Source organism: Colias croceus, chromosome 17 (genome assembly GCF_905220415.1).
Source record: "Colias croceus chromosome 17, ilColCroc2.1".
Classification (NCBI taxonomy): Eukaryota; Metazoa; Arthropoda; class Insecta; order Lepidoptera; family Pieridae; genus Colias; species Colias croceus.
In genome coordinates this window covers 5,005,565-5,032,584 of record NC_059553.1, presented here as the reverse complement: position 1 = coordinate 5,032,584, position 27,020 = coordinate 5,005,565, and the positions used below count along the sequence as shown (strand labels likewise).

General features: G+C 35.3%; 1 protein-coding gene across 2 annotated transcripts; it reads left to right on the top strand.

Annotated features, from left to right (window-relative positions):
* The first annotated feature begins 1,252 nt into the window (after positions 1-1,252).
* Positions 1,253-26,890, top strand: LOC123699137 (titin-like). 2 transcript variants are annotated; one of them, XM_045646014.1, is made up of 5 exons: positions 1,253-4,364; positions 4,442-4,698; positions 16,001-19,389; positions 19,547-20,494; positions 20,669-26,890. In XM_045646014.1, exons 1-5 carry the CDS (start codon positions 1,476-1,478, stop codon positions 26,665-26,667), a joined length of 13,482 nt encoding a protein of 4,493 aa, XP_045501970.1. In that variant the 5' UTR covers positions 1,253-1,475; the 3' UTR covers positions 26,668-26,890. The 2 variants fall into 2 exon arrangements, with proteins under 2 accessions (XP_045501970.1, XP_045501969.1); XM_045646013.1 differs by having other exon boundaries at positions 19,547-26,890.
* Positions 26,891-27,020: the final 130 nt, after the last annotated feature.

Below are 27,020 nucleotides of genomic sequence, written 5' to 3'. Positions count from 1 at the left end.
TCAAAGCACTGTATTGATAGTCGCTACAGTAGGATTTGCATATGCATACTTTAGTAATAAGTAGGTGTACTTATAGATAAAGAAAGATATTTTCAGAATCAAAGTGCAAAATATTTGCTGACGCGGGCGCGTCGGTCTGAAAAAAAATAACAACATCTAATATTAACCTTCCATTAGTAATTTCCATTTTCCATAAAATAAGTTGCAATACGAGTAAAATTAACATAATAAAATACATTTTCTCCATCCTGTTCCTCCTTTACATTTTCGTAGGTACATATTTTCATTATCTTATCATGATTATTCTTTTTATAGTAGGTACCTACCTAATTTATCATTGAAAATAATCCACATTTGAACAACTTGCATCTGATATCAAGGAATGTGCCATATAAATAAGTATGAACCACAGATCACAGAAACTAAAGGGTTAGTATGAAAACAATTATTTTCACAAATTATCAGATCATTTGATATGCAACAAAACTAATTACTTACTTTCCTTATGCAAAAAAGGCCTGTTATGCAAAATTGTGCCTGATATACGTATCTACTTATTTATTGAACGGCGATACATTTTATTTTGTTTGGTAGATTTGTGCCGTTTTCACTTTAAAATATAAAAAAATCACTGGTTAAAATTATTTAATATTTTTTAAAATTTATGAAAATTTTGTATTACTAAAGTAGGTATAAGTACCTAGGTATATGATTAGGGTAGGTACTTATCCCCACATTATCAATATTCAAGATTAAGGTATACTTATCTCTTGGTTAATAATATATGTTTATTAATATTCTGTGTATCTATCAAGTTTAAAATTTACATATTTTTTATATATATAAATCTCGTGTCACAATGTTTGTCTTCAATGGACTCCTAAACAACATAACCGATTATAATAAAATTTGCACACCATGTGCAGTTCGATCCAACTTGAGAGATAGGATAGTTTAAATTTCAAATCGTTTTAGAGAAAGCGGGCGAAGCCGCGGGCGGTAAGCTAGTATTATTATATATTAGGTATATAGGTTTGTTATTCATTTCTTAGTATGTGTCACATTTGAAGTAACTTTTAGTACCAATAACTAGAATTATTTACACGAATCATAATGATTAAATAATTGTGTGCCTTTTTTGGTATGACTTCAGCAGTGAGATGTGAACGCTTACGTGTCGCGAAGGCCTGGTGGGCGACGTAACACACGTCAAGGTGTAAGGGGGGCAGCGGCGCCAGCTCTCAGACTCCGCGAGCCGGTCGCAAGCAGCGCGCGCGCACGCAGTGATAAACGAAAACGAACGATACTCGCGAACAGTTATTTATTTACTTATTTACATGGCAAAGTTTTTATTTTAAATTATGTGATAAGAATCGTGTTTAAGAATATTTAATCAATTATTTACGTTTTATTATTTAAGAATCTCAATATAAACATAGTTATTTTAATTGAATAGTAAACGAAGTGCGACCAAAATGACTATAAAAAATAAAAAGACTAAATCGAATACTTCCGAGGTGACGTCATCTAAAAGTGCCTCGACTAGTGTACAAAAAACAAGCACATCGACGTCTGTGCAAAAAAGTAGCAATACCTTGCAGAAGGTCAGCTCATCTGGTAAGAAGGTTCGATATATTGATGTAAAGGTCGAAGAGGACGACCCTCTTATGATAACAGACATATCCGACCATGCATCTATCAGTGGTTCTGTTGTATCTGAGCATTATAATAGCCATCCACATTATATCATAACAGAAGCACCTTCTGTGTCCGACCTATCACAAGCTCGATCCCTGCAAGAACATCAAGTAAGTGATATGGCTCAGTCAACCACTGGTGAGTTTGTTTCAAGCTCTGTATTACAGCAATCTTCCTCAACATCAGAACAAAAAACATCTAAAAGCGAAACCTATCAATCATCATCATCATCTATTCAGCATTCGGGTTCCAGTCATAGTCAAATATATGATTCTTCTACAAATCAATCGCTAAATACTGGTTTTATTGATAATACAGCACATAGTACTTCCGGTACCCAGAATGCATTTTTGACAAGATCTCAGGGCGCTAATGCAACAGATTCATTCATACAATCTGAACGTCAAAATTTAGCACAAACTCATTCAAGCCAATTTTCGAGCCATGATTCCAATAAAAATCGTATGAGTAGTCGTAATGACGAACGCCATCAAAATGTTTCTGGTAATTCTAACAGAGTGGATACAGTTGGATCAGATCCTAACAATTTCTACGGAGGTGAAGGGACACTTGATAAAAATACAAAAACAAAAGAATACAGTAGTACTTCACAGTCGAGCCAATCTAAAAGCAGCAGTATAGCAAAATCATCTTCATCTTCATATGTTGTTGAAATTGTAGATGGTAAGGAAAGAATTATTGACAGCTCTAAAAGGGAGTGGGGGGATGCTAAAGAACTTTCTACAAATGAAGAATATGCAAGTGTGAGTGGCACTGATATTAAGCCTCAGTCAATTTATAGTTCTCAAAATTATGACATGAAATCAAAATATGATACCGGAAAAGATGGAGCAAAGCCTCTTAATGAAATGACAATCAAAGAAGATTCTAAATTTGTTAAGGATGGTAACCAGTTAACCAGTCATACGAGCGTGATTAGTCAAAAAGATAATTCAATCCAGCAAGAATTTTCATCTACTCAAGAGCAAATAACAAATGAAGATTACTCACGTATGAGAAATATGTCAGACAACATTCGAACTGTTCGTTACGATGCTGATAATTTTGATCAGAACAGTAACCAAAACGTTCACCGGAACGTAAATCAAAATGTTCATCAGAACATTAATCAAAATGTGCATCAAAACATCAACCAAAATGTTCATGAAAATATCAATCAAAATATTCAATATCAATCAACTGTTGATCAAAATACAAGCACAATTAACGACCATAAATTGCAGTCAAATCAAAGTAACTACAGCAACACAAGTAACACAGAGCAAAGGGATGTAAGAGAAAATATAACGTCAAGGAATGAAACTACATCCAACCAAATAACGCGTAGACGCGATATAAATCAAACCGATTCTTCTAATTTTTACGGATATGATGCAACCATTCAGGATCAGATTAGAAAAGTTGGAGATATACTTCAGGTTCCAAATACTGAAAATATTAACTATTCAACGAAGATAATGAAAAGTAACACAAGTAGTGCCCAACAAGCATCTACATCGTCTTATGTATTTGAAGTTGTTGACGGCAAACAGAGAGTAGTGGATAGTAAGCATAGAGAATGGGGAGATAGTAAAGAACACGCCACGTATGAAAAAAGTCACAATATCAGTGGCACGGGAATAAAACCAGAACATGAATATTCTAGACATGTACTTGATAAAGAATCATATTATGATACTGGAAAAGATGGTGTTCCTAAAAGTGCCACTCATGTGGAAGAGGAATCAGCTCTGTATAAGAATGGTATTGAAGTTGCTTCTACAAGAAACAAATTTTCAAGTGACTTAACAAAACCAGTAAAACCAGCTATAACTGAACATACAACAGACACAGATGATTTACGAAAACAAAGGGTAGTCGATCAAAGCACTAATGTTTACACAGATAAACATAGTACTCTAAATGATGTGCAATCATATACTCAAGAATCTGATGATGTCAGGAAAACTAGTGAATTAATAACAAGTGAAAAACAAAACATATCTAAGGAAACAACATCAAAGAAAAGTTCTGAAACAAAAGATACATTGACTACTTATGAAAGGAGTACGGGAACGTGGAATGGAAAATTCACATATGAAAATGATGACGACAGACCTAAACGACCAAAACAAATGTCTCCATTTGGTAAACCTGAACAACCACGACACCATTTAAAACGTCAAGATACTGAAGAAAACATCATATTGTCATCGAGAGATATTAAAGACTTTACATCTATCAGTGATTTACGAAAAATTATAGAGACATCTCAATCAAACAAAGATGTTACCGTAAGTAATAAAAATATTGTTATTCGGAGAAATATTGATGATCGAGTTTTGAAAGAGATTATAGATACGGTTAAAAAATACCCATTCAAAAGAATAGATAAGGTAACTTTCGGTACAAAAATTAATGAAGATGTTAAAGACCTTTATGAAGGCATTGACACTGAGGAAACCACCGTTTTAAGTACTAAAACGGGTGATAAAGTAAAGAAATCATTTGAAATTGATAAAACAAGAAGTCAAATAGAAGTGACGCGGTACTATACTGAAAATGGTATTACCAGAAAAGAAACAACATATGAAGATGCAAAGGAAGATGAAAAAGTTATCACCGACGTTTTTGTGGATAACAGTTCGTTAGACATCAGAAATTTGGTTAGTAAATTTTAAATTTTATCTTTTCATAAATAACCTGAATGTTTTGTCTTGCTTATCTTTTTTTTTATTTATAGAAGGATGTCCGCACAACGAAAGACATACACGAATACGACGTGGTTGATCACGCTATTACAGATACCACAAGGCAGGATACAGTCATCAGCTCCGTCTATGATGAGACTGTCATAGACGATAGAAAAACCGTGCGAGATGACAAAACAACAATCGAAGAGACTGTCTACATAGATGAAACTAGGCCAAGGCCTGGTGGCCCTAGGAAGCCAGAGAAGATAGTAAAGGAACAATGCATTTGTGAAATCTGTACTTGTGGGTAAGTCTAACTCATTTTCTTATTTCTTATTTATTGTATCTGTTAGCCCAGCTATGGTTCTCAGGAAATAATTATAAAAATTAATAAAAAATAATATTATGGTACAAACCATTTCTGTAATAATTTAAGTAAAATTCTTTCGAAAACGTATTATCGTGACATTCCCGATAGGTTTAATAACCTTTTAGTATATCTTAAAATGTTAAGTCGTTTATTGTTTCTTTAAAGTATTTTATCTATAGGTAACCATTGACCATTGACATTTTATGTCACTTTTGAAGTTGAAAAATGTGCATTATTTAAATACTTCGTTTATTACAAACACTGATGAGAAACAATTCCTCAATACCAATTGGCTATGTGCCCATGTAGACCTATTTATAATATGTACAATACAATTGTGCATCATACATAAAATTACTATTATAATGAGTGTAAACAATAAACAACATGCGAAATTTTATGTTTTTTTTTTTTAATTTTGTATAATTGTAAAATAACATAGCTAAATGTAATGCTATATTTGGGCTCGTCATAATTTTACTAAGCTATTGAAGACAATGCAAAGTGGGTGCCCTCAATGCCCAAAAAGCATGGTTAACCTTGTTACATGATCGTTCCGCGTACCTGTTACATAGGAATTTATTATACATAATATTTATATTATGAAAACTTCATCATAATGTACATGAGTATTGAAGTAAATTTAAAAGTAAATTTACGTAGGAGGACAATATTATATTGTCCATAAGTATGTAGAGTCCAATTAATGATTGTATATAATGTAGAGCCACTAGTTATGACTATCGATGTATCCTTATTTGTGTGTATTCCGTGACATCATTCCAATTTTGTGAATGAATAAAACAGATGATTAATAAAACTATTTTTTCCCAGTGAATGTATTAAACTAATAATTCTGAAATAGGTAATTGACTAGCATAGCGTTGTGACGTGGTTGTGACCTTCACGCGATATTTAATGTTAGATAGATTGTTTATTGCTCAATGTAATGCTTTACGGGATTTTTTTGCACAGATAATAACTTTTTTCATATAAAAACATGCATTTGCGACATTTATTCGTTTATTGTGATGAAAATGAAGCAAATTCGATACGTATTTTACGGATATATTATACATTTTTCTTATTATTATGAGTCACCTAATTACAGCATGCACAACAATACATACGTAACAAGGACAAATTTATATATTTACAATGATTATGCACATCACATTTTAAAATGTGTAGGTATGTATTATGACGCGTCTAGGTAGAATATTATCGTAAAGATTGAAAAATATTCCTTATTCTACAATGATACATAATTGAAAACCACAATAACTTATACAATAAACATCTATTGCTATCTGAATGTATCATTACTTAAGCCATTTTAAAATAAGTAGATTTGAAAAGTCATAAGAGGAGATTCTAGATTTTTAGTTTTAAATTTAGACGTGGTTAAAGTTCCTGGCGAGATCCAGTCTCTAATTAGGACCCATAAGAAATCGCAAACGAGTTTAGAAGTAAACTGGAAAGCGGACTTCAACAATTTTTGTTCAAGTTTTTAGAGCAAATTGGTAGCTAGTGTACCTTACCTAGTGGTTCCGGGTTTTAATGTGTATAGGACTTGATAGTGTGACTATGAGTAATGAGTAATTAATAATAGATTATTGTGACATCATATTAGGTAATTCATGATTATTAATAGAAATTTAAACAGTTTTTTCGAAGAAATTAAAAGGCCACCTTTGCAGAATTTTACTATTAGTTCATTGTTGTTCTTATTTATCAGTTATCACTAGGTTTACAGTTCCACCCGCGGCTTTGCCCGCGCAGTCATAGAAAAACCCGCATAGTTCCCGTTCTCGTGGGATTTCCGGGTTGCGTCGAAATTTTCGCGGGATAAAAAGTAGCTAGATGTCCTTTCTCGGGTATCAAAATATCTCCATACCAAATTTCATGAAAATTGATTCAGTTATAGTTTAGGCGTGATTGAGTTTTCGCAATTATAATATTAGTATGGATTAATCATTAGTAAATTTCAGGTGAACATACCTATATGTATACAATAATTTTATTATAATAGCGATATATTAACCTTACGCGGAATGACCGTCTATAAATAAATATGCAGTAATATTGTACAGTTTATTCCACATCGATGACCAATTACGCGCTCCTAGGATTGTAAACTGTATTTACTTGTGTATGACTTGATCGTGCAATGATCATGACCTTGAACTGGTTTATTATTACTTGCTATAAAATGATAAGCAAAAGCAAAAGCTAATAAGACTATATTAATTAATCACTTGTTATACTAAAATAGGTATATGTAAAGAGAAGTATTCTATATTATCTGTGCTAATATAATGTAAAAATTTATGATTTAAATACTCAATCAGGCACCTTTTTCAATTTGGTATTAAAAGTTTCTTCGATTTTATTACTGTCATTTACTTTAAGAGCTGAATAGATCTTATATTATTATATTTAGAGCTAGCAAAACGAGGAACTCGACAGACGATAGGTATATGTCATGCATGCCCGATAGGTTACCTATATTTGTCCGTCGATAAACCCTGACCACAGACTTGCTTCATTATAGCAGATATCAGTTACTCGACTTGGTTAATTATCAACATTACAGTAGAATAATGAAATAAAATGCTTGTTAAATTATTTAAAAAAAGCGATATTAGCTGTTACGTGTCTTTTTATATTTCAATTAATTATCTGGGTTGCATTATCTGCAAATAAAGTAAAAATGTTTAATTATGCTGCAAAGGATATTATATAGATATTTAAAAATAAAAACCTTCGTCTGTCCTCACTAAGGCCAGCAGCGGATATTTCCTTTTATGTATGGTGATGACGTTATGTGTAACATACATAAGTACATAACGTCATATTATACCTAAGATTACTTGGAAGTTTAATTTTTGAAGTTAAGTATTTAAATGTGGGAAATGTTAAGAAACAATTAAATATCGATAATCGAAATTAACTAAATCATATGTATTTCAATTTGAATAGGAAGGTACCTACCTACTTACTAAATTTTTTTTTCTATTCTTACATGAGTTTTAGATTTTAAAAACTTATCTTTACCTACATTGGTATTATAATATCTTACGATAATGTTGATATGAAAATAAAATTAGAGATAAACTCGAATAGAACAATATAGGAACACAATAGTTTTATTAAATACGTAGATTATTTTTGTACCTATTAAGTAGAAGGAATAATTATGAACTGAAAAGAAATTGTACTAGAAATCTTTGTATCAACTAAATACATAACTCTATATTAAAATATTATTATATAAATCATATCCTCTGTTCTGTCTTATATCTGCTGTCGCATCGCAAAAAGATACATCCACCTGTTAAAAGGGGCCACACGTGAGAACCATTAATAATAATTTGTAACGACTTCTTCATTCCTTAGAGCCATATTTATACCAGGAAAATACTTAAGGATAGTTCTTTTTCGGAAAAAGGGTTAAAAGGCGGTATGAAATGTATTTTCAGATATAAAACTCTACATTGTCATGCTATCGCCTTTTCATAATAGAGTTGTTAATCCAAAAAAACTCTACATGAGTCCCCTGCAAGTACAAAGTTAGATTGTAACAAAGATTATCATGTGCGGCCATTGTAACAACCGTTGCTTGTATGAAAGGTGGTGCTACATTATATGTACATAGGTAGGTCTGCTGTTCCAAATACCATGGCAATCATATTGACAATCGATAAAATTGTCGCGTTACAGTCCGTTATTGTGTTTTGCAACAGAAAATCAAGAGCTAAAATCGCCTTCAAATATGTAGAGTTATAAGTCATTTATTCAATTCTTTCGTCTCTATATTTTAGTATGTAAATTAAAATGAAGAATCGTCTCGAGTACCGTTTCTTGCAAAGGCCTATATACTCTATTATAATATTTTTGCGTAGGTGAATATTACTATCTATATGTATGTGTATTGGTACCTAGGTATATCTTAATGATTTCAACTTAAACTAGTTCTATTAACTTCTACGTGGGCACGATATTAATTCTTGTGGCTTATACGCCATTACCACAGATAATATTATACTACATTACGAACCTTTAACTTTTAATTTTTTTTCTTGAATCGTACTAAGTACTACATGGTACTACTAATCTATTCTGCTTTGTTTTACCCAATTTAAAATCGATTTAATGGAGTAAATACCTTATACAGGATGTTTGGTAAAAAAATGATGGTTGTACGTACTTTTTGAATTTATTAGATTAGAGAATAACATCTAAATACGGTTAAAATTGATAAAAGTGAGAAGAAAGTAAAGTCAGTACTTATTTAATGTTTACGAGTTCTAGGCATCTTATTAAAATAAACAGACAGTAATATGTCTCATTACAATAAATAATTAAGTAACAAGTATACGAACGTGACTTGTGTGGAATTAACGATAAAATCCACGTACATACCAAATGAGTATTCACAACATGTCTGTGTGCGAACTGATTCGACAAGCTAGATAGCCTCTAGGGAACCTATGTTTTCACTCGTCGAATAAGGTGTGGACGATATTTTGTATCTGTGCGTTGAATTATTATTATTTAAACGTTCAAGTTGTATTCATGTATGCGATTCGAACACTTATTATTTATGCGATGTACATAATTGCAAATAATATGTCGCTATTTAACACTTAAAAGTTAGGTATGGGAGTGGGAGTCTTTCTACGCATTTTTTTCCATTTGACCATCTTCCTGAGAAACTCATTAAAATCAAAGAAATATTTTAAATCAATTACTTAATATTTAATTCATATACCTATTTTCTTTTTTATAGGATTAAAGATTTTGAGTAGAAGTTGTAGATACAGTAGTTATACGGTGTCAAGTCTATCACTATCAACGGAATCACTTGTCGACCTATTTATTCACTTGTCAATAGTTGTTTTCCGATACCTTTTATATGAACACTTATAATGTATATTAATGTATAGTTAAAATTCTATGTAGGTTCTTAATTAAGGAACAAATTGAAAAAAAAACAACATCAAAAATAATAAGATTTTTATTTATTTCCGAAAATAAAGAAACAATATGGATTTTGTGCCTTCAATACTTTTGATGTTCTGAGTGGTTTCAAATTCACCTGCAAACAACAAATTATTTATAGGTAAATAAAAATAACATTGAAAAGTTTAGTTTATAGAAGAATAAAACATTTCTACACCATTTGAAAGAAAGTCTCTATTATTATATTTTTACATAAGCCTCCGTCACTGTCGTGGATTTCGTGTTATATTATGATCACGAATCGTTCCCAGAAAATTATTCCGACATACATGTTATTGTATGTTAATTTAGCATTGGGACTCACATTCGCGGTACATGAACGGATTTCCAATACCTCTCTTATGGCAATAAGCGATACGTGCATTTAAATGTTTACATTTCACAATCTATAGTGCACACTATGTTAAATTATGAATAATTGCGTTGTAGAAAATTGTTTCGTTGAATATTAGAATGTCAAGTGAAAACTATATTATTAAGTTGCTTTTCTCTACATGACTATACAATAATATGAGAATTTACATACATTTCTTTCGCGTTTTTTACCTTTTATATTTTTTTTTCTCAAACTGATCAATTTTAAACAATTGACGGGCCATAAATTAGTTAATTTATGAAGCACATAGTTGTCCACAACTCTAAATGATGTTAGTCTAATTACTTGTAACGGATAACGCAATTATGCATATCCGTGGAGCGTATGCAGCAGAGACTTTGTAACAAGCTTCATTGCATTTTAACGAGCCCTACATTGTGATAGCATCATTCCAAACTATTGGAGTAATAGCTAATAATAAGTAAAGTGGTTGCACGAGCACTCTCGCCCACAACTCAGTTCCTCAATTGAGTTATAAACGATGGTACTGACTTGACCTTACAATCTTTACAATATGCTTGATTGTATAATATGTTTGTAAATATACTGGTTATAACGCTACCATAATTATGTCAAAATTGTAGAGTAACATCAAATGCATCTAATTCACAAATAAAAAAAAAGAAAAATTATAATGATAAGAAAAATACAAATATATAGTTATGTATAATTTATACACAATAAAATGTTAGTGATTAACTCAAAACTATAAATTTTATACATATTTATATCAACTTAGAATTTTATTTGTTATAAAAAAGGTAGATAATAATAAATCATAAATGATATAGTAATTTGTAATATTATAAAGGAAGTAGTTATAAAATTCAATATGTTTAAAATATTCGGTTCATTTTTAAAAATATGGTAACAAAATGAATCGGTCGGTACACAAATTTGTATGGCAATTAGAAAGACGCGACGCGAAATGGTGCAGGCTACGACCTCAGGCTGGTAGGAGTTATTCGCGTCGATGATCTCACCGCTCGACGCTCGGAGCCCACGTCCTCGCTCAAACTCGTTTCTTACTTGTTTACTTGGTTCGATGTAAGAACTTAGTTCAGGACGATATCTTACGTCACCTCATATTCCAGTTTTGTACTTTCGAATTTCATTTCGGCTTGTATCTTGAACATTTCTTTTGGATGTGCTAAACTGCTAACATGAGACTAGTCTATTAGTCTAGAGTCTAGACATTAAACAGCGCAGTTAATGAAGCGTTAAATAAAATAATGATGTGTTCACAGTGAAGATCGGCGGGAACGTCGTCTACTTTCTTTTCAATGTTATCTTTGTTGCACATGAGTGAGAGATTTATCTCGTCTTTAATTAGTAATGTCGTAAACAGACATTCTTTGCGTTATCTAGTTAATGAGCAAAGATTTCATACATTTAGTAAAGTTCAATCAAATTGACAAAAACAAGCAATATAGGTACGGTATTTTCTATATCTAAGAGAGTTATAAACACTGTGGTAACAAAATTAATTTTATAGCTATACATAAACATACCTACATTTTATGTAGGTGCTAAGTCGTGAAAAACTGTTTAACGCTTTCTTTGATATGTGCATTTATCGCAAATTTTGTCGACTTTTTCGTTTACTGACTGATAAGATAGATTGAAAAATTCCAGAAAATTAGGTAGGTATTTTACAAGCAAATATAATGCTTTTCGAATAGTGTCTTCTGTCTCTGGTCTCATTTTTCGCTACAGCCGTGGGTGCTATTTAAATACAAATCAATTCGAGAAATCCGATTGTATATCCATTAAGCCGACAAGATATCGGCCCATTCTCGTATAAGGCTCGAAAAAAGATCGACCCCAATGCGCTCTGCATGGAAAGTTGTCTTTAGTTGCTACCCAAAAATGGAGAGACTCAGAGATTTTTTTTAATGTATTCTTATAATTGCAATGCTATCGGATACAGTTCTGAAAATGGTGGACATACATTTTAAAAGAAGTGCAAGAAAGTTGAACAACAGTTACAACTTTTACATCGATACATTGTAATTTGTAGGCATTTCTTGTGTTGTCATTGGAGATTTTCAGTATGATGAATGTACCAAATATATTTTACTTTTACCACTTTTACTAAGTAAGTTACAGGTACTGTTCAATAACTTGACCGAAACATTTTAAAATTTTATACACTGTAACAAAAATTAGTTGTATCATATACATATATTTTTTTGCATTAAATATCTATTGGACAGTATAATCCAAGACAGATGTCAGTTAAAGTAGGATACCTATTTGTATACTCTGTGTAGGAGTTACACAGCTAGTTCTTAATCAACACAGCTATAGAAGGTCGTCGACCATATGGTCTGTCTGTGTTAAAATCACGTAGCGCAAATCTGTAATATTATTATTTTTATGTGTCTATGATTGAATGTTCTTAGCTACACTTGCTAAATTGTTTCCGGGCGTTGATTATTTCGAACTTGGAATCAACAAAGGTGACCTTGATAGTCGGTACACGCTTATATAACTTGATAATGTATAAATTTAGGAATGGAGATAAAACGATAATGCTTTTTGATTCGGTCATTCTTATAGATTATCGAAAGATTACATGCAATGTAGAAACTAACTATGGTGACTAAATAGAAATTAATAGGGACTAGGTAGGGAGGTAAGATAGGCCTTGCTTTATAGGTAATCGCTATTAATTGGTATGGCTTATCAAATGTAGAAAAATATATTAGGTACCCATAGAACGTTTATAGATCACGCCTGCTGTTTAAAAAAGTACACCTATAGAAATTTTACCAAATTTGTGTTTCTTTGTTACTCATCGTCATTACTTCAATCTGTGTTGAGCAATCCTCCCAATATAGTAAACATTGAATCTCGTCACCATCTTGTGAGTCAGGCATTGAAGCAGATGTGCATCTGGCTTCTTATGAAAACCGAGCTAGGGCTCAAGTTTCCATTACCTTCTCTGTTTATTTGCATTTTGCAGAATTATGCCTATAAATAAATATTTTGAGTGCATCGCAACATATGATTAGGATAATTGAAAGTGGTATAACATAATATTATGTAGCCGTAGTATCTAATGCTATCATTATCTTTTGTATTATTTGTCAAATCATTTGTATGATTTCCTTAGAAGGTAACGTACACTCTGTGCTATCATATTATAAGATAAACCTCTGCTTTGGTTTGGAAAATACGCATCATTGGGAACATCTCTCCTTTATATGTTTCTTATTCACAATAAACGAAAAAAGTATCGTTATTCAGGTTTAAAATAACAATTTAAGCATTCAACCAACAGGTGGCTTGTTGTATTGACACACAATAAATATTTTTTGCCACCAAGGAGATTTTGAGGAAAATAAGAAATTATTTATAAATATTTATGTCATGGTCGTCTACCCTCGTTGCTCATTCAGTATGACCTATCTCGGTTGTGGTTTTCGTACTTTGCGCTAAATTAAGTCATCTGTTTCCAGAAATAATCAGAAAGGTCGTGACTATATGATGAGAATACAAAATTTTACACTTATTTAATTAAATCTTAGCCTTTTTTAACTACCTAACGTATCCTAAAAACTAAAAAGACAGTGTTTTTGACTGCAATCATAAAATAAAGTTGTCGTGCTGATACATATAATGGACATATGACCAGGTATATTATAAATTTATGCATACGTATTCCGGGCATTACAGTATTTTTGTATAAAATCTAAAAAAAAGGTTTCTAAGGTGTAAAGTGTGCTAAAGTTCTTTATTTTTATTTTCTTTATTTTCGAGCAATTTCTTCATAGGAATTATTATTTAAATAGTCATACTAACTTTTACTTATGCTTGGTAGTTATTCAGCGTCAATTTCTTAATAATAAAGTGCATTCTAATAGTAGTAGAGAAATTGGATAATGCATGAATGTATGGCTTCTGAGACGTTGCATCATGTTATGTACGGGAATCCTTATTCAGTAGTTGTGTAACCGAAATAGTTTTATGATTGATGCATAATTATTTATTTTATCATTTACACGCTTTTAATTAACGTGTGGTATCTGAGAAGCAGTCTTTAATTCAAAAATTACCAAGATATTATTTATTATTAAGTACCTACCTATTATGAATATAGGAAAATAAGTACCTAGCTACCTATGTGGATTATTCTGCCAACACTTTACTATTTACGTACAAATATAATTATGTACATTGTTTCCTTATTATTTATTACCTACATTACATAGGTATACGTTATCAACAGTAAAGAAGAAAACGTTTCGAGTTCAAATGAAGCATTAACAAAAAAATTGTTAGAAATATATCTACTTAATACTTTGCCCCTTGTATATAATATGACACGGAAAGATTAAACTAATCTAGGTTTTACTCGATAAGATAATAAATGGGATTGCGAGATTGATATCTTCATAAAAACAATTACTAGGCTATTCAACTGTATCAATAACATTTTCACCTGAAAAGTAAACAATAAATAAATTAATTTTATCAAATAGTGTAATTCAACACATATTGATAAAAAGTTATTCATTTTTGTTAGTTATAGATAAGTGTAGAAAGTAGGTGGACAGGTCTAGCTATTAAAAATATACGAATAAGTTTGCTAACATTTACCTAAAATCTATGTAGACGTGATATTAAGAATATGCAGAAAGTAATTAAAAATTATTTAAAATCTGCATACTTAATTTCACGAATAATGATGAAAGTCCGACAAATTATGGTCAATTAAGGACCGTCTGTAGCAAGTGAGATGGATCTCCTTTCATGAATTTAGGACTTATAGGTACTTAGTCAGCGCTAAATCGAGACTTGTGAATAAACACCCACTTGTGTTCCATCGATTCTTTATGAGTAACATCAGTGTTAATATAAGTATAAATTCGCACGTTATTCATCGACACTCAGAAATTTCAGCTGGTTTAGTCCCTTCAAGGTCCCTTCGATACAAGGCGGTTTCTATGGTAACTAACTGTTATTACAGGGCACGAGGCCAAACACCTGTACGTGTGAAATCCGTTTTTACGATTATCAAATTGATTAAATTTTAATATTCTGTTTATTTTGTAACGAAAATTAATATTAAACAATGATAAAGTTATTATTTTAGTCTCTTGTATATATTTAATTCATGCTAAATATTGACTTAGTATTTTAATAGAAATTGGTCACTACATAGGGTTCAATACTGAAGGATGGTCTTTTTTCATACTGAAACGCTTCTACGTACGGCAGTTGTGAGGGCGCGATACGACATTTCACTCGCTTCACTTATTATTCAATAAATATTTAAGCTTTAGTGATAATTGATACAACGTGAATATGTTCGTTCTTTGATATATTTCACACATCATGAACGATAATTTTTTGATTTCGGTTTACATAGTAAGGTCTAATGTAAATTGAGTTATAAGTTGTGTAGTGATCAAAAGTCTTTATGTAGGGAGCGCGATGGACGCGTGTGATGGCTAAATTGCTTACGCTACCGCCTTTGACATTTCAACGTCGTTTCCCTTTACATTTGCATCCTTATCGAATAAAAAGGTGACTGAATACTATGTTAGCGGTTTTAGAATTAATATTTATGGCACACTTAATGTAATTCCGTATAAATTATTTTTTATTCAATAATAAATCTTGCAGTTAGTATAAAATCTAATGATTGATTCGATTTATTACAAAAAAATTATAAAATATTTATTTACAATTTAGATTTTGAGAACTAACAAATTTCTCTCTCTAACAAAGTTCTCAAAATCTAAACCTATTTGCAGTTAATTGCAGATATTCAATTTAATTTTTATTTGTTATTTAACCCACTAACATATGTGTTTGTTTTTTTTTCAGGCATCACCGTTGCCCACACAACGATGTCCCGGAGCCATTGTTCGATGTGGAGCATACCACGAGCGTGGTTTCCGCGTACAAACAAGATTATGATGAAAAACATGTCAGTCGAACCACAGCAGTTATTCATGAAGATAACTTGTATCTGGAAGGTGATTTTCAGGAGCCAGAACGTCCCCGTTGGCAGCCCGTCGAACGCCCTAAAGCAACTAAGCCGGAAGATAATCTTAAACCTGAAGGAGAATTTGAAAAGAGGCAACCTGAGGAATGGCGCCCAGGTGATAGAGCACCAACCAGACGGCCTGAAGATAATTTGAAACCAGAAGGTGAATTTACTACGCCTGAAAAAGATCAGTGGCGTCCAGCAGAGCGCCAGCGTCCACGCAAACCTGAGGATAACTTAAAACCAGAAGGTGATGTTGATTATACCAGACCAGGAGAATGGCGACCCGGTGATCGAGCCCCGGTGAAGCGGCCAGAAGATAATTTGAAACCAGAGGGTGAATTTGAAAAGAGACGTCCAGAGGAATGGAGGCCTGGGGATAGAGCTCCAACACGCCGGCCAGAAGATAATCTTAGACCAGAAGGGGAATTTACTACGCCACAAAAAGAACAATGGCGGCCAGCAGATCGTCAAAAACCCAAAAAACCGGAAGACAACTTATTCCCAGAGGGTGAATTTGAGAAGCGCAAACCAGATGAATGGCGTCCAGGTGACAGAGCTCCAGTACGTCGTCCAGAAGACAATCTTAGACCTGAAGGTGATTTCGAAGATAGAAAACCTGAAAAGTGGCAACCAGGTGAAAGAGCACCCGTTAAACGACCTGAAGACAATCTTAGGCCTGAAGGTGATTTTGAAAAAAGACGACCAGAGGAATGGCAACCTGGTGACCGAGCTCCTACACGTCGCCCTCAAGACAATCTAAAACCTGAAGGTGAATTCACTTCTCCAGAAAAAGAACAATGGCGACCTGCTGAACGTCCAAAAGCCAAAAAACCTGAAGATAATTTATATCCTGAAGGTGAATTTACAAGACGAAAGCCCGAAGAGTGGCGTCCAGGAGACAGAGCTCCAGTCCGTAAACCTGAAGACAATCTTAAACCTGAAGGAGATTTCGAAGACAGAAAACCTGAAAAATGGCAGCCTGGTGAGAGAGCCCCTGTTAAACGACCCGAAGACAATCTTAAACCTGAAGGTGATTTTGAAAAAAGACGTCCTGAAGAATGGAAACCCGGGGATAGAGCTCCTACGCGTCGACCGGAAGACAATCTTAAGCCCGAAGGTGAATTTACAACACCAGAAAAAGAAGCATGGCGACCAGCCGAGCGTCAAAAACCTAAAAAACCTGAAGATAATTTATATCCTGAAGGAGAATTTACAAAACGAAAACCTGACGAGTGGCGTCCAGGTGATAGAGCTCCAGTCCGTAAGCCAGAGGATAATCTTAAGCCTGAAGGTGAATTCACCTCTCCTGAAAAGCAGCCTTGGCAGCCAGCTGAACGCCAAAAGCCGAAAAAACCCGAAGATAATCTTAAACCTGAGGGAGACTTTGAAGTCAGAAAACCGGAGAAGTGGCAACCTGGAGATAGAGCTCCTGCTCGACGACCAGAAGATAACCTTAAGCCCGAAGGTGAATTTACAACACCCGAAAAAGAACCTTGGCTACCAGCTGAAAGGCAGCAGCCAAAACGACCTGAGGATAATCTGTTTCCTGAAGGAGAATTTGAAGATAGAAAACCAGATAAGTGGCAACCTGGCGAGAGAGCAACTGTTAAACGACCCGAAGATAACCTTAGACCTGAAGGCGATTTTGAAAAAAGACGTCCTGAAGAATGGAAACCCGGGGATAGAGCTCCTACGCGTCGACCGGAAGACAATCTTAAGCCCGAAGGTGAATTTACAACACCAGAAAAAGAAGCATGGCGACCAGCCGAGCGTCAAAAACCTAAAAAACCTGAAGATAATTTATATCCTGAAGGAGAATTTACAAAACGAAAACCTGACGAGTGGCGTCCAGGTGATAGAGCTCCAGTCCGTAAACCTGAAGATAATCTTAAACCTGAAGGTGAATTCACATCTCCTGAAAAACAACCTTGGCAGCCTGCTGAACGACAAAAGCAGAAGAAACCTGAAGATAATTTAAAACCTGAAGGAGAATTTACGACACCTGATAAAGAAACATGGCGTCCAGCTGAGCGACAAAAGCCAAAGAAACCAGAAGACAATCTGAAACCTGAAGGAGATTTTGAAGGCAGAAAACCAGAAGAATGGCGCCCAGGTGATCGTGCGCCAGTAAAACGTCCGGAAGATAACTTGAAACCTGAAGGAGAATTTGAAAAACGACGCCCTGAAAAATGGCAACCAGGTGATAGAGCACCTACTCGCCGCCCTGAGGACAATCTTAAACCTGAAGGAGAATTTACGTCTCCTAAAAAGGAGGAATGGAAACCAGCTGAACGACCAAAGCCCATTAAGCCTGAAGATAATTTATATCCGGAAGGAGACTTTGAAGATAGGAGACCAGAGCAGTGGAAACCTGCTGATAGGGCTCAAATTCGCAAGCCAGAAGATAATCTTAGACCTGAAGGTGAATTTACAACACCAGATAAACAACGCTGGCAACCAGCTGAACGTCAAAAACCTACAAAGCCAGAAGACAACTTAAAACCAGAAGGTGACTTTGAAAAACGTCAACCTGATGAGTGGCAACCCGGAGATCGAGCACCAACACGGAAACCTGTAGATAACTTAAAACCAGAAGGAGAATTTACAACACCTCAAAAAGACAGGTGGCAACCGGCTGAACGTCAAAAACCTAAAAAGCCAGAGGATAACTTGAAACCAGAAGGAGAGTTTACAACTCCTGAAAAAACGCCTTGGAGACCTGCTGAAAAAACACAGCCTAAAAAGCCAGAAGATAATCTCAAACCTGAAGGTGAATTTGAAAGACAGAAACCTGATGAGTGGCGTCCTGCTGGGCGACCGAAACAAAAGAAACCAGAGGATAATCTTAAACCTGAAGGAGAGTTTGAAAGACAGACACCTGATGAGTGGCGTCCTGCTGAGCGACCGAAACAAAAGAAACCAGAGGATAATCTTAAACCTGAAGGAGAGTTTGAACGTAAAAAACCAGAAAAATGGCAACCAGGAGAAAGAGAACCAATGAAAAGACCTGAGGACAATTTGAAACCAGAAGGAGAATTTACTACACCGGAAAAAGAAAAATGGCGTCCCGCTGAAAGAACAATACAAAAGAAACCAGTTGACAATTTGAAACCTGAAGGAGAATTTACAACGAGAAGAATTGAAGACTACAAAGTCGTTACTGGTGAAAGAGCTGAAATTATTAGGCGTACTGATAATATTATTACCGAGGGCGAATTCACAGGTAATTACAAATTTACTTTTATTGCTGCTCCTTTAAATAAATAAATAAAATTAATGTATTTTCTTTATGCAGTATTTTGCAATATAATATTAATTAAATTGATACATCTTAGTATTTTTTAAAATATTAGATGAATAATAAGATCTATTATTTTCAGATACAACAACTTCTCGAAGTGAATACACAATAAAACCAACAGAAAGACCTAAGCCTGTTAGAAGAAATACTTGGACAAAATTGGAAGGGGATATGGTCACAGAAACTACATCACAGTCTGAATTTATTGACTATACTGATACAGTTGAAAGGACTACGTTAGTAACTAAAAGAACGGATAATTTAATTCATGAGGGGGAGATTGAGTTTGTAACATCTAATCAAAAAGACTATACTGAAAAGAATACTATCATAGAACGACCACAGAGGCGTCGTACATGGACTAAAGAAGACATTGAAAAGTTTTACTCCACAGAAAATACAGAGAATATAACCACCAGTCAAGAAGAATATAAAATCCATGAAGAGAAGTGGACCGGAAGAAGACCCTTAGCTAAAAAACCGGAGGATAATCTTAAGCCTGAAGGTGAAATGGAAAAACCAAAACAAGATGTGTGGCGTCCTGCCGAAAGGCAAACTGCACAGAAACCTAAAGATAATTTAGTTCCAGAAGGTGCATTTGAGACACCGAAAAAGGAAGATTGGCGCCCAGCTGAACGACAAAAGCCTAAAAAACCTTCGGACAATTTATTCCCAGAAGGTGAGTTTACAACTCCAGAAAAGGAGAAATGGCAACCAGCTGAGCGTCCAATACAGAAGAAACCTACGGATAATCTCAAACCAGAAGGTGAATTCGAAAAGCCAAAACAAGATGAATGGCGACCAGCTGAGAGACAAACTCCCAAGAAACCAAAAGATAATCTCAAGCCTGAGGGTGATTTTGAAACTCCTAAACATGAAGAATGGCGACCATCAGAGAGGCCTATAGCTAAAAAACCAGAGGATAATTTACGCCCGGAAGGAGAATTTGAAAGGAGGAAGCCAGAAGAGTGGCAACCTGGAGATAGGGCTCCAGTCCGTCGTCCTTCTGATAATTTAAAACCTGAAGGTGAATTCACGACACCAGATAAACAACAATGGCGACCAGCTGAACGTCGGGAACAAACGCGACCCCAAGATAACTTAAAACCAGAGGGTGACTTTGAGCAACCAAAACAAGAGCAATGGCGACCTGCAGAAAAACAGACTCCTAAAAAGCCTAAAGATAATCTTAAGCCTGAAGGTGAATTCACGACACCAGATAAACAACAATGGCGACCAGCTGAACGTCGGGAACAAACGCGACCCCAAGATAACTTAAAACCAGAGGGTGACTTTGAGCAACCAAAACAAGACCAATGGCGGCCTGCAGAAAAGCAGACTGCTAAAAAGCCCAAAGATAATCTTAAGCCTGAAGGTGAATTCACTACACCTGATAAACAACAATGGCGACCAGCTGAACGACCGGAACAAAAGCGACCCCAAGATAACTTAAAACCAGAGGGTGACTTTGAGCAACCTAAACAAGAGCAATGGCGACCTGCAGAAAAACAGACTCCTAAAAAGCCTAAAGATAATCTTAAGCCTGAAGGTGAATTCACTACACCTGATAAACAACATTGGCGACCAGCTGAACGTCGGGAACAAACGCGACCCCAAGATAACTTAAAACCAGAGGGTGACTTTGAGCAACCAAAACAAGACCAATGGCGGCCTGCAGAAAAGCAGACTGCTAAAAAGCCCAAAGATAATCTTAAGCCTGAAGGTGAATTCACTACACCTGATAAACAACAATGGCGACCAGCTGAACGACCGGAACAAAAGCGACCCCAAGATAACTTAAAACCAGAGGGTGACTTTGAGCAACCTAAACAAGAGCAATGGCGACCTGCAGAAAAACAGACTCCTAAAAAGCCTAAAGATAATCTTAAGCCTGAAGGTGAATTCACTACACCTGATAAACAACATTGGCGACCAGCTGAACGTCGGGAACAAACGCGACCCCAAGATAACTTAAAACCAGAGGGTGACTTTGAGCAACCAAAACAAGACCAATGGCGGCCTGCAGAAAAGCAGACTGCTAATAAGCCCAAAGATAATCTTAAGCCTGAAGGTGAATTCACTACACCTGATAAACAACAATGGCGACCAGCTGAACGACCGGAACAAAAGCGACCCCAAGATAACTTAAAACCAGAGGGTGACTTTGAGCAACCTAAACAAGAGCAATGGCGACCTGCAGAAAAACAGACTCCTAAAAAGCCTAAAGATAATCTTAAGCCTGAAGGTGAATTCACTACACCTGATAAACAACAATGGCGACCAGCTGAACGACCGGAACAAAAGCGACCCCAAGATAACTTAAAACCAGAGGGTGACTTTGAGCAACCTAAACAAGAGCAATGGCGACCTGCAGAAAAACAGACTCCTAAAAAGCCTAAAGATAATCTTAAGCCTGAAGGTGAATTCACTACACCTGATAAACAACAATGGCAACCAGCTGAACGTCGGGAACAAACGCGACCCGAAGATAACTTAAAACCAGAGGGTGACTTTGAGCAACCAAAACAAGACCAATGGCGGCCTGCAGAAAAGCAGACTGCTAAAAAGCCTAAAGATAATCTTAAGCCTGAAGGTGAATTCACGACACCTGATAAACAAAAATGGCGACCAGCTGAACGACCTGTTCAAAAGAGGCCACAAGATAATCTCAAACCAGAAGGTGATTTTGAGCAACCAAAACAAAAAGAATGGCAACCTGCAGAGCGACCAACTCCAACAAAACCAAAAGACAATTTGCATACTGAGGGAGAATTTGAAAAACCAAAACAAGAACAATGGAAACCTGCTGAAAGACAAACACCGAAAAAACCTCAAGATAATTTAAGACCCGAAGGTGATTTTGAAAAGCCAACAGCAGAAAAATGGCAACCAGGTGAAAGACCAACGCCTAAGAAGCCACAGGACAATCTTAAAACTGAAGGCAAATTTGAGAGGCCAGAAAAGCCAAAACCAGTTCCGCTTGGAGAAAGACCTGTGCAAAAGAAACCAGAAGATAACTTAAAACCAGAGGGTGAAATGGACATCGTGCGACGGACTGATTATACTGCTACTCGTGGAGAACGTGTGAATGTAGTTAAGCATGAAGATCATCTCAAAATGGAAGGTGTGATAGATGTTCATCGTACGAGAGATGATTATAAACGAATTGACAAGACAGAAAAAATTGTTATCCAAAAACATGAAGATAACTTACGTACAGAAGGTGAATTCATTGATCTACACACCCGTAATGATTACAGTGCTACAAAAGGAGAAAGAGCTCCTGTGGTTAAACCGCAAGATAATTTGAAACCTGATGGCAAGTTTTATAAACCTGAAGTTGTTCCATCTCAACCTGCTGAAAAAAGGAAGCCATTTAGACACGTTGATAATATACAAATTGAACATGACTTTGATGTTAGACAGAAGGTTGATAGAGTCGATATCATCCGACGTGAAGATAATTTAAAAATTGAAGGCGAATTCATAGACATGAAGCAAAAGAATGATTATAAAGTTGTGACTGGTGAAAGAACTGCTATTGTCAAACATGAAGATAACTTAAAAATGGAAGGTAATATGGAAAATATTCGATCGTCGGATACATATCGTCTAGTCAAAGGTCAAAGGGTAAAATTAACGCGTCGCGAAGACAACTTAAAAATTGAAGGTGTGTTTGAAGACCTCAATCGTAAAACTGATTTCAATATTACTACTAAGGAAGGAAAACCTGCCATAAAAGAAAATGAACCGAAACAAATTCAAAGAAAACCAAACGAAGAAGATGTAAAGAATAAACAAAAGCAAGGGCCGCAAAAGAGTAATCACGTTACTTCAGAAGTGTATTCCAAGTCGACTCAACGAACGGAAGAAGATTCTAAGTATCACACTCAAAATTACACAGACAGAGTCATACAAGAGACATTTGTCGATGCTAAAGGTCCAAGTAAACACCCATCCCATACTCACTCTCCGGCACGGGATGATGAAGTCAGCGATAAATCACCAAGACCAAGATGGAATAAACCCGTGGAGAACGATGATAGCACAAATAGGCGACCAGCTGATGGAAAACCGCAAACTGATGATACAATTAGAAACCAAGATCAAGATCGTCCTGATAGACCTGGTCAGTCACCTTTGCCATCAAAATATAAGACTCCAGAAGATCAAGAAAAATGGAGTCCTATGAGGCGAGGTACTTCTCAAACGAGGCAAGTCGTTTCATCAGATGAGACAACATACCACAATCAAGATTTTAATAATATTGTGAGACATGATGTGCAGCACCACACAGTTAATAAAGTTTTAGTTACAAATTCACAAACTACTCACGATGAGAAAACAAACATCCAGAGAAATCAAACAGATGTACATAGCCCTACGTATGGTCATCCACAAAACCATCCTCATCAACATGATTACCAAAAATCTTCAACAAATTACGACCATTCTGTTAACCAAGTTAACCAATCTGTACAAAAAACCGGTGTCGTAAATCAAACTGGTTTCATCAGCAAAACTGACAATACAGTACGTCAAGGTAGCGTCGAACGCACGTCTTCAGGACATACAAATGACCAAACAAACAAAGTGAATCGAACATCTAATAGTATGACGCGAAACACTAATGACAAAAATACGGTAAACAGAGTTGATTCAAGGAACGTAAAAAATATTTCATCTACAACAACAAATTCCACGAAGACGATAAAAAAAGTAACCGAAAAGAAGTTGATTGCAGGAAAGTGGGTGACCGTAACTAGAAATGTTGAAGTAAATACCACAGTAGGCGAAGGTTCTGGTAAACCAAATAATAAAGGAATAACTCATGTTGATCAACCAAATGTCATACAAGAGATATTTGTCGATGCTAAAGGTCCAAGTAAACACCCATCCCATACTCACTCTCCGGCACGGGATGATGAGGTCAGCGATAAATCACCTAGACCAAGATGGAATAAGCCCGTGGAGAGCGATGATAGCACAAATAGGCGACCAGCTGATGGAAGACCGCAAACTGATTATACAATTAGAAACCAAGGTCAAGATCGTCCTGATAGACCTGGTCAGTCACCTTTGCCATCAAAATATAAGACTCCAGAAGATCAAGAAAAATGGAGTCCTATGAGGCGAGATCCTTCTCAAACGAGGCAAGTCGTTTCATCAGATGTGACAACATACCACAATCAAGATTCTAATAATATTGTGAGACATGATGTGCAGCACCACACAGTTAATAAAGTTTTAGTTACAAATTCACAAACTACTCACGATGAGAAAACAAACATCCAGAGAAATCAAACAGATGTACATAGCCCTACGTATGGTCATCCACAAAACCATCCTCATCAACATGATTACCAAAAATCTTCAACAAATTACGACCATTCTGTTAACCAAGTTAACGAATCTGTACAAAAAACAGGTGTCGTAAATCAAACTGGTTTCATCAGCAAAACTGACAATACAGTACGTCAAGGTAGTGTCGAACGCACGTCTTCAGGAAATACAAATGACCAAACAAACAAAGTGAATCGAACATCTAATAGTATGACGCGAAACACGAATAACAAAACTACGGTAAACAGTGTTGATTCAAGGAACGTAAAAAATATTTCATCTACCATAACAAATTCCACGAAGACGATAAAACAAGTTACCGAAAAGAAGTTGATTGCAGGAAAGTGGGTGACTGTAACTAGGAATGTTGAAGTAAATACCACCGTAGGCGAAGGTTCTGGTAAACCAAATAATAAAGGAATTACTCATGTTGATCAACCAAATTCCTCAACAGATTCGCTTAATCAACAGTCTAGAAATGTTATATCTACAAATCAAACTAAATCGTCATCAAGTGAAAATCATCAATCACATAAGAGTCAGTATAATATGTCTGAAAACCAACAGCAAAACCAGCACCAGCAACAATACCAACATTTAAAACAACAACAACACCTCCACCAACACCATCACCAACTACAAAATCAACACCAACACGATACACTTAACACTACGTTCACGGTTAAAGGCTCGCATGATGTGACTGACAGCGGACGCAATCAAAAGAATATTATAATTAAAGAAAATGATAATATCAATCAAAATCTTGGGAGAGAATCTACAAGTCAAGTATCTAGTTCCACACAGCATTATAAGACTTCTCATGTGTCAGATAATAGTACATCTCAGACATCCCAACGTGTGACTGATAGTCGTATACACAGCGATCAAATAAACAGAGGCAGGACAAAAGACCATACAATTACATCACGTAATATTATTGGTGATAATATTAGTCATGATTCTCGCAACAATGTGCAAACATCAAATATTCAACGAAAATCGAATAACATGAACATTTCGACTGAAAGACACGAACAAAGCACTGTGAATACTAATGTGTCTCACCAAACTCATACGTCTAATAGAAATCAGTTAAGTGACAGTGTAACAAAAACAAGTGTAGAGTTCCAAAGAGCCATGCATGGCGGAGACACTGCAACTTCATCTCAGGATTATTCGAATCGTACCGGGTATCACAAACGCACATCAGACTTTATAACGGATGCTAATACTAGCAATGCAGTTCTTCATCGTAAGGGAGTTACATCAAACACAGAAGCATACCATTCTACGAGTTCCACTGCAGCAGCCCAACGTAAAAGTATTTCTAATTTATCTGAACGTGGGGATTACATAAGCAACTCCACTCATAGCGCAGATAGGAAGAGCATTAGCTCAATGCATCGCTCTGCTCGAGATGGTTCCTCTGTTATAACTCATCACACCGAAAATGATGATTACCGCCGTCAACAACGCAGAGATGGTCAATCCACACTAATAACCGAGAGACAACCTCGTGCAGTTGTAAAGGATAATCTCCGCATTGGTGGTGAATTCTACGGACAATCTGAAGCGCGATCTTATGGAAGTTTCTCACGCTCAGATCATTCACAGAAAATAGAAAGAACGGAGCGTGTGGAAAAAGTGGAACGTCATGCACAACACGGGAATACTTCTCATTTTGTGTTAGGCGACGGGAGTGCAACAAGTTACAAGCAAGAATTTAGGGCCCACGTTCATGGAACATGTCCTGCAACCCTTTTAGAATCTTCGCGCACTCCTTTTAAACATACTCGTGATTCTCGCGAGCATAAATTCTATGCTTCTAAAATAACAGAACAGAAAACTAAATAATCAAGCGTCGATCTAACTATTTACTTTTTAAAATATCATTCCTTATTATTTTTGTATTTCGATGCTTAACTTTAATTTTTATACGCAAACTAACACTACTAGTCCTAAGATAATACGTGCCTTCTTAAGAAAATGTTGCAATTTTAATGATTTATACCTTATTAATATATTTTATTTTTGTGTTTATCAAACTTTGCCATGTAATAAATTTTTATAAAAAATATCGATGTTTTATTTTTAACATAGGTACCTACCTACGTAAATTACAAATTAAAAGTACCTTTTTATTTTTCTGCAAATAGGCAGTTTTCTTTTTTTGTGTAACTGGTTAGTAGTTTGGCATAATATAATGA